The sequence below is a fragment of the Taudactylus pleione genome, unplaced genomic scaffold (assembly GCF_031769625.1).
Source record: "Taudactylus pleione unplaced genomic scaffold, aTauple2 ptg000098l, whole genome shotgun sequence".
Lineage (NCBI taxonomy): Eukaryota > Metazoa > Chordata > Amphibia > Anura > Myobatrachidae > Taudactylus > Taudactylus pleione.
The window spans coordinates 1,381,246-1,390,750 of record NW_028284500.1 but is presented as its reverse complement, the minus strand read 5'-3'; the positions used below and the strand labels follow the sequence as shown (position 1 = coordinate 1,390,750).

Sequence of the window (9,505 nt, the reverse complement as noted above, 5' to 3'; positions counted from 1 at the left end):
TATCACAAAATTTCTACAAAAGAAATTAAGTTTTGAGGCCATTCATCAAAAAGGTAATGCAGGAGATATAACAGATATCTCCTGCTTACCTTTCTCTCTCCGATGTGGCCCGCTGTCCCCATACACTAGTATGGGGAAAGAAATTCATCAAGCTCTGAAAATACAATATTTTGGGAGCTTGATTGCTGGAGCATTCGCCATCTTCAGATGATGCTAGCTCCTGCACTCGGCGCTCACCTTGCTCCGTTGGGATCCCTCCACCCTTGTCCTGCTCCTTCCACCGGACGATGAGGCTTTGTGCACCCGAGTGAACTCTAGTTCACGCAGGCGCACTAGCACTGCTGACTATTTCGGAGACAGCTGATTTTCAGATCAGCTGTCTCCACGCCAGAGCATTGATAAATTGCTCCGGCTGCTCGCCGCAGGTTAATATGTTAAATAGCAGGGTCCCCGATAATTAACATAATGAATAGACCCCTTAGTCTGTACTTCTGGAAAGGTGCAATTAAACATATTTATTTATCACATCAATTTAACAAAAACAATCTGCAAAAGCTGGAAAGTTAATATATATTTATGAAAACTGCAGAGCACTAGTATATCCTCCTCTTGGATAGGGGTAGTTTGGATAATCCACACCTATACAGAAAACAGATGACTTGACCACCCATATAATAACTGGACGTACACATTGGATAGCATACATACATAAACATTTAAAATAAAATCACTATCAATGAAACAACCACACTGATATAGAGTAAAAACATATGTGAGTATGATGCACACCTGCCATATTTTAGTAATTAATTTAAAGCACAATGTATTAATACTAAATTACAAATCTGTGCAGAGTCTCTGGAAAGGGAACAGCCAGATGCTGTGCATATGACACTGCAACATCCCAACTCCCTGCAGAGTGCTAGATAAGGGAACTTTGTGCCTAACTGGAATTAGTGATACTATAATCATCCAACAGCGATCAGAGGGGCGAGTCACATGACTGTCTCCTCACCTTCTGACTGCTGCGATCAGTCTGGGTGTAGTAAGATGGCTGCTCAGAGCTTCCGCTAAGAGGAGGAAGATGGCGGCGCCCATCAAATCAATTAGACGTGTTGACAGTGTAGGAGAAGGGGGTGAGTGTCTAACGGAATTATGTATCCAATGTCTGTGTGTATATGCATACACATATCGTGTATATTCTGTGGCATAAACCGATGTGACTGGAGTACGGGTGTAATATCAGTAGAAGAGCAGTGCTAGGCAATTGATGATGTATTTCACCCAGCAACACTTAGTCACTGTCTGCTTGGTCATTCTTGCAAAAAAGTAGAAATATTCTTATCTTAATGCAAGGGCAGGCTGCTACTGTCCCCAAAGGTGAAGTGCAACTATCAGTCCCATCATGCCCTGCCCCTCTATGAAATCCTTTTATTGTCTATCTGTTGTACAACTGCAAATTCCAAAATGGTAGCACAAATGTCTGTTATGCTAGGAAATAGGGTTGAGCTTACTTCCCCTTTGTGCTAGGGACCTGGAAGTGACGTGAGTGAGGGCGGAAGTGCAGTTCCTGCCCATGACAGCCAGCTACAGAAGTACTTTGTCCCTACTTAAACAAGTTTGTTGTCCGCTGCGCTTGCCACGCTTCTGGCACGGTGGCTCGCTACATGGTTATATTCCCCCTCTATGCCCATTTGGATGGCAGGGAATGACGCTGGACACTGGCTGATGACGTCAGGGTCCTCTCCGTGAAGGGGAATTAGACAGTACCCTATGAATAGGCAGTCTATGGCTCTATAGCTGTGAAACTACAAGTCCCATCATGCAATGCCTTATTATCTATATGACTTGTAGTTCCATATCAGTGGGAGAGCAGAGGTTACCTGAACCATTGAGTTGTTATAACATAAATCCTAATTGTTGCCACCTCTCGGGGAGCTCTCAGGATCTGGAACTAAAATTACATGATCACTGCAAATGTCACAATCCTGATTCTGAGCAGTGATATGAGATGGGGGTGATGACACATTTCACGGCACTATGTTCCCTGCACCTACCACCTGGTTATTCTACTCCAGGATCTTCCAAAGGGGAAGCATTTTATAAATATGCTCAACATGTAGGCCCAGAATGGCATAAAGTGATCCAATGTAATACGGTATAACTTTCTGTTGTACTTTGGGCCTGATTCAGAGTTGTACACTAATGCCGTTGCAGCTGCAAATTTGTATGCGAAAATATGTAGATGTCGCAGCCACTGGGAGATGTACTGAGACACTCACCTGCAGCTTTGCAAACCCAAGCGACTGGGTAACACGTGGCAGAATCTGCGTACAAAGACTCAGCATCGGTCGCAGATCATTCGATTGTCGCAGTCCTGAGTGAGTCTATGGTCCAGCGGAATGGCCGCGGGATTTGAGACATTAGAGCCGTATTCATTGCGTACAGTATTGCAGTCGCAAGATGAGACATGTCCCCGAAATGGTCGCGACACGCCTGCGTTGCTTCCGCCACACCGTTACTTCCCCCAATTACTCCCTGACTGTCAATCACACTGTGAATAGTCGCTGCGAGTAACTAGACGTACGTGCGGTTAAATGATGATCGCTCAACTCCGTAAACATCGGAATAGTGTCCAAATCTAAATTAGGCCCTCTTATGCTAAATGTAGAATTAATATTTGTATTATTTTATTATTATTGCCGTTTAATATAGATTTGCCAGGCGAATGTAGTGCAATTCTAAGTTTTATATTTTACCATTGGCATGTCTTCAATGAACGGGGCAGCCCAGACGATGTAATGGTTAGCATTACTGCCTCACAGCACTGAGGTCGTGGGTTAGATTCCCTAACTGTATGGAGTTTGTATATTCTCTCCATGCTTGCGTGGGTTTCCTCCGGGTACTCCGGTTTCCTCCCACACTCCAAAAATATACAGGTAGGTTAATTGGCTCCCAACAAAGATTAACCCTATGTGTGTGAGCATGCGGAACGGCCCATAGACTGTAAGCTCCACTGGGGCAGGGACTGATGTGAATGGCCAAATATTCTCTGTAAAGCGCTGCGGAATATGTGTGTGCTATATAAATAACTGGTAAATAAATACTCAAAGCAACTGGTTTTGTCCTTTTAGTAAGAAAATGCCAGTAACCACATGTAGATATGTGGATTACAGATTGAATAAAGTTATGTTAAATACTTTTTATACATCTTGAGGGTATTTGTTAAGAAATTAATGCCTGTTCATGCCATTTTCTGTTATTTTTGCCTTATGATTTGATGATGGGTGCTGTTCTATTGAAGTGTATTGCATTATTTGTTGGTATTGGTTACTAGCTCACTATCTCTCTCGCTTTGTAGGATTAGCAGGTTCCTCTATGATGGATCAGGACATTCTGTCTGTGTGCTCTGCGGTCCAAAATATTATAACTGACTTACCTAAGATCCGCGATGGAGACAGATTGGTGGAAGCACTGACGAGCGTGAAATATTACCTTGGAAAAGGCGAGAACCCAATATCTGCTCAGGAGATTGCTGAATTTAATAGAACACATTACACCCCTTTCCTCAGGTTTTTGGTAATCCAAATGGGTCCACAATGGTTTGACCTCCTGACATCCGAACGTTTGGAGATATGGGACAGTTTCTTCTTAGAGGGTCCAGCAGACCAGGCTTTCTTAGTGCTAATGGACAGCTTGGGAAGAACAGGGTGAGTGTGGAACGTACAGGTTTCCCTAATTCGTTTTCCACTCCTCTAGGTCCATGGCTTCCCCCATGTTCTGCCCCCAGGCCAGCTCGTGTGGCTTCTTCGGGGGATGTTTGTATGCTAACAGCAAGTTATATAGTAATGAAAATAGCCCCTTCGAGGAATATTGTAAAATGCAGGAGGTATTGTACTCTACGGTAGGCTAACCCAAGGGAAGTGAGTAATTGTCAGGTGGAGATATTGAGAAGAATTCTGAGAAGGAATTTCAAATGATCTTGAGCTCTGAAAATTTAGGAAACCCAGAGAGGGGCCGCAGTCTGAGAAACTTGATATTGTGCCTGATACAAGGAGGACTAGTTTTAGGGCTAAGGTCTTATTGTTCAATTCTGGAGCAGTCTTAGATGGAAGGTGTGAATTTCATAGTAGGGGGAACAAGGTTGTGGTGAGACCAAAAAAAGTTCCACCCACACTCTAAGGTGGGGGACTGCATGGGCTAGAGCCACCTGGGCAAAATGGGCAGCTAAGTAGTATTTTTGGAAAGTTTCTAAGCCCAAGCCGCCATCTATAGCTTGTTTCTGTTGCGAGTAGGCGACAGGAGTACTATAGCTGTTCAATCTTTCATGTGTCTTTCCCTCAGCATACTGCAGTGGCTTTTCTTCTTATTGTAGGCCCTGTATCCGCCTAGATCGCTGTGTCCATGTGCTGGAGAAGTTCCTACAGCGCGGGGCCCTAGCCGAGGTGATCTGGGAGGTTTGTCAGCAGCAGCTGGAGGCTACCCCAACACCCATCCTGCATGAAGCCATCTTGGCGAAGATCTGCAGCTTGCCGGACCACCTGGCTAATTGTCTCCACAAACACAATAAATCTGTTTTCTTTCCCAAAAACTATTACCCCCGGGTGGGAAGTGCCATACTGCGTGTGTTACAGATGGTGTCTGTCTCTCTAAGAGGTAGGTGTATGCCAGCTAGCGGACTCCATGCATGGCACTAAATTCTGATACAAGGAACCATTTTTGGGTTAGAAATATTACATTTTTAACATGTTTATACTTTGCGCTGTCGGTAGAATACAATAGATAAACATATATGTGCACTCCTTATATATTTCTCGTTCTCTCTCTCTCTCCTAGATGGTAAGGGTTGCTCCATCTCTTTCGTGTCTCAGCTCCTGGGTAAAGTCTGTATGCAGGGCCGTCAGAGTAAGTATTTGTCCGCTACAAACGACAATAGTTCGTAACCCCCACAAAAAAGCTGAATGGCAGTAAAATATAACCATGTCCCGGGGGAACCGCTTGCTTTGATTTGCAGATTTACAGGAACACACTTATTTCCTGGTATGAAAGTCTGCCATCTGCTGGAAGTGCTGTATGACAACATCTTGTATTTACTTACAGAGGAGATATTTACTCTCTTGCTGCCACGCCTGAACACTCTCATCCAATCAGATTGCATCTGGCAGAGGATCTGTTGGAGATTGATAGAGTCTGTTCCTGACCGGTGGATGGAGCCTGTGGTAACAGGACTTGTGCATTTGGCACCCGGGTAAATTGCATCTTTTACCATGAAGTCTGTCTGCTCCAATATCATAAACACTTGGCAGTTTTTGGGGGTTCTTCGTATCCTTCCAGAACCTATGGGTAGATTGAAAGTTGCACACAAGTCGACGGCAATTACACTTGCACTGCGCGCACAAAACAAAATGCTGATATTTATTTACTAATTATTAGCAGTTTCTTACATAGCGCAGCATATTCCATTGTACAATTGGAAACAACATTAACAGAACAAAACTGGATAATAAGAAACCGATGTAGGGGTAAGAGGGCCCTGCTCGCAAGCCTACAATCTATAGGGAAATGGGCATTGATACACAAAGATAACTATTCTTAAGCCCCATACACACTGGACGATTTTCTTAAACGATAACGACATCTTTGAACGATATATCGTTCAAATCGTCTAGTGTGTACGCACTATACGATGAACGATGTGCGCTCCCGCGGTTCGTTAACGATATCCCCAGTCGTCTGTACTTGAAGTACAATCTGGGGATATCGTTAGCGATGCCATGCTGCCGAATGCGGCATGGCCCTGCTCCCCTTCCCCACCGTCGTTCATTGCTGCAGGCATCGGCAAGTGTGTATGCTCTTACCGATGCCGGCACCCCCACCGGGTCCCGCTGCTGACAATATCGCTGGGTACACACATCGTTTAGAGTGTACCCAGCTGTACATGGATAGGAGAGTAGATCTACCTGATTTAGATTCTACCAACAATGGAAACTATATGTAATCCCTTGACGCAGGTGCTCAGTCCAGCATTATGAGCATAATTGAAAACAACAGAGTGGTCCTTGATCATAACGTTGTGAGGAGGTCTGTATGTCGGTAATAGCTGTGAGGTCATGGAACACTGAACCACCGGCCTCCCTTTAGTTCCCACCACTACCCATGTTGTCCCTCCCCTCCCCCTATCGCTGTCGCTGTTGAATGTCACTCTTCTCTGTATTCCTACAGAGCTTCTAGATGGAGTGTTGCCAGGTTCTGGCACTGGTAGTTATGTTTTATATGTACTCTGTTGTTACTTCTCTCTTTGTCACATGCCGGTATTTTATTCATCTTATGTACAATCACTGCTGACATGTGTACTCTGTACTCTCAAAGGTAATAGTGCTAGACAACAATGATGCTCTAAGCCAGGGGTTCTCCAGTCCCCAAGTACCATGAACAGGTCATGTTTTATGGATATCTGTAATCATGCACATGTGAGCTAACATTGTCAGACATCCTTAATTACCTGTCAATGTCTAAATATCCCCCTGAGAACTATACAGCTGGGTTATAACCAGTGCATTCATCATATTGTTTCTGAGAAAAGCATAGGCGAAACATCACTTATTATATCCACAGTCACACAGAAAGCTGTGCTTAATATAATACATACGGTGCATGGCTTAGTTATTCAAACTCCTATATCACTACATCTCCCTTCCTCTGCTTCCATCTACTCCTGTGCCTCAGGGTTGGTTTCCAAACATAAGTGTCACTGCGGCCTATAGACTGCAGTTACCCAGTTTAACGTTGCACAAAGCTGTTTAGTGCAGTGTAATGTGCCAGTCCTTATTATACAGGCCACTGTCATTCTCAGGTCCGCTGCCCTCTCCCAGCTGCTGGGAGATCTGGTTTTGAAGAATAAAAAGACCAAGTTCTTACTCACTCAGAAGCTGCTGTTTCTGCAGTACAATCTCAAGGTAAGTGTCAGCCTTTTGCTCTTGTCCTCTTATTATAAAATAGATCTGATACATTGTGATTGGAACTAAGATTAAATGACTGGTAGTTTTTCTTCTTCTTCTGCAGAAAGAGATGCTGCTGAGCATTCTGGGATATTTGTCTCTGGATACCAGTCGCAGACCCTTATTGATTAAGGTGAATGTAACTTATGGGTGTATGAGCATCTGTCATTGCAGAATGCACCGTTGTGTTACTGAAGCAGGGAAGCATGCCTCATTTCCAGTCTTGGGATCTTCCCCAGGTTAGACATCCTTGGGGTGGTCTCAGTATTGTGTCAGCCTATCTAGATAGACCTAATCAAGCTTGTACTCCTTAGTATTACTTGCCCCGATTCTTGATGGTTATCTGTCTCCGACCACCATCTTCGAATGGGACTGTAGGTTCTGCAAGACCTCCTGGAAGTTTGTCCAAGTGAGCCCTCCCTAACGTAAGGGATGTTAAGCATCCCCATTACTTAGTCTGTTACTTAATGGGATTACGGATGAAATCATTTTCTCCAAATCCAGTGGTGACACTGACCTCCCTGACATTCGCGGTCTTCCTGGAGAAGGGATTCATTGGGGTATTTTTTTTTTATTTTTTTTTTTGCTGCAAAGTTTTTGGGTTCTTTATTTTGTTCCTTGGTGGTTGTTTGTGCCCTGCCTCCTATGGGTGTGACTTCATGTGGGATACTGACTAGCTAATGGGATTAAGGTTCAAGGAAGCTGTCTAATATGTTGATTGGTGCTTTAAAATGAGGAACACACATAGGGCCTGATTCAGCGATGGACGGTATGGCACAGACACACAGAAGCGGCTGTGTAATACCGTCCAACTGAAATATAAATGCATCAGGAGGTACCTGGAAGAACTAGACGCCTCCTTAGACGCTGCCTGGGATCACCAATGAGACTATCGGTCCTGATGGTTGCCCCTTTGGCCAGGCTGCGTAAAACTGAGACTTACTCAGCCTGGCTGCTTCCTGGCCACTTGCGAGGCCGGGAAATGTGTGTTCAACGCACACCCTGGCCTCGTCCCTCCTGGAAACCTGGGCAACATGCCCCTGGTTCCGGAAAAACTGGCCAGGAACTCCCCCCGTTCCGCCCCCCAATTGCTGCAACCTTTTAATCAGGCTGTGGCTGGGAGACACTGCGAGCGGATTCGCAGATGGAGAGTTATACATGCTCAGTACACATAGTGTATGCACATAATGTAGATAAGTAATGTATTTACACTTCGGAAATGTAGCTTTTGTTTAGACTAATCTAAAATCCGGTCATCATGAATAATGTGTGCCCAAATATCCGGCATACTGCAAAATGACGTGCTGCTGTTTGTTTCATGGGGTTGCGGTCAATATCCCGGCACATGGTATGTGAATCCCGACACCTGTCAGAATCCCGGCGCCGGCATACCGATGATAAGTAGTGGGGATAGGGGGAGGATTAGGCACTAAGGGGGGAGGGTTAGGTTTAGGGTGCGGAGGTTAGGTTTAGGCTCTAGGGGAAAAGTTAGGTTTAGGCACCAGGGAAGGAGTGTTATTGAGAGGGTGTCGGGATGTCGCCGTGGGGATTTTGACCACCGGGAACCCAAGTGCCGGCATCCCGTATCCCACCCGTTTCAAGGACTCTTTTTTTTTTTTTTTTTTTTTGGGGGGGGCTTTCGCAGATAAAAGTGAACAATGGGCTTTTAAAATAATTAGTAATTACAACTTAATTAATATAAAGTCCATATATTGTAGCTATAGTTGGACATAACTCTGAATGTGACAGGCTTCTCCTGGTTCTATCAATAGCAGAAACTTTGCATCCTCCTGCAGACGTTGATGGTTGTGTATTGTTTTGACAGGTTCTGCGAGACCTCCTGGAAGTATGGTCATCGGGCAGTGTAGTGAAACACTCTCCTTATTCCCAGATGCTACACGTGAGTCGATCCATTTTCATCTGCTTGAGTCTCCTGAACAAACAAGAAATTGAAAGCTGCAAGCAGGGTGAGGTGATAAACTGAAGCAGTTTCCTATAACAGTGCTTCCATTCCTCACTGCCAACTCCCCTCTCCCCTCCAAATTCATCCACAGAGTTACTCTTCGCACTAACCTCTGGGACCCGCTTTTATCTGGACAGTTCTCTTCCTCCGGTCAGATGCTTGGGGATGGTAGTTGCTGAATGTTTGAGCCGTCATGTGGATTCTGAGGGTCCCAGTCTCTCGTTCAATGTAAGTTTCCTCGTTATTAAGACCATGAGGGGCATCAGTTCCGCTGGGTTATTTTATTGCTTGTCGCGATCGTTGTTTGCAAGATGAAGTGTGGTATGTTTGAAAAACAAGTCTGCACCTTCACCTGCTCCTGCAATACGCTGTAATGTCTGACTGTGCAGCAACTTTGTGCGATCTTCCTAATATAGAACAGGTCCCCAAGACCTTTGGAAGATGCCAGGTTCAATGATTCTAGGAGTAACCATTTGCAGCATTTGGGGTATTATAAGGGCACGCCATGATCTAGGTTATTAGAGCATGGTCAGGAAGGTGCGAG

The 9,505-nt window shown here is 44.8% G+C and overlaps 1 protein-coding gene across 3 annotated transcripts in view; it reads left to right on the top strand.

Moving 5' to 3' along the window:
* The first annotated feature begins 1,055 nt into the window (after positions 1–1,055).
* The window catches only part of TELO2 (telomere maintenance 2), a 33,517-nt gene continuing 25,067 nt past the window's right edge, over positions 1,056–9,505 (top strand). For 2 of the 3 annotated variants that reach the window (XM_088470355.1, XM_088470357.1), the window contains exons 1-9: positions 1,056–1,136; positions 3,362–3,710; positions 4,376–4,656; positions 4,837–4,905; positions 5,101–5,248; positions 6,854–6,956; positions 7,063–7,131; positions 8,824–8,965; positions 9,053–9,189. In XM_088470355.1, coding sequence (XP_088326481.1) covers positions 1,085–1,136; positions 3,362–3,710; positions 4,376–4,656; positions 4,837–4,905; positions 5,101–5,248; positions 6,854–6,956; positions 7,063–7,131; positions 8,824–8,965; positions 9,053–9,189 — 1,350 coding nt within the window. In that variant the 5' untranslated portion in view covers positions 1,056–1,084. Of the gene's footprint in view, positions 1,137–1,677; positions 2,151–3,361; positions 3,711–4,375; positions 4,657–4,836; positions 4,906–5,100; positions 5,249–6,853; positions 6,957–7,062; positions 7,132–8,823; positions 8,966–9,052; positions 9,190–9,505 lie in introns of those variants that run through there. The other variant, XM_088470356.1, reaches the window with a different exon arrangement.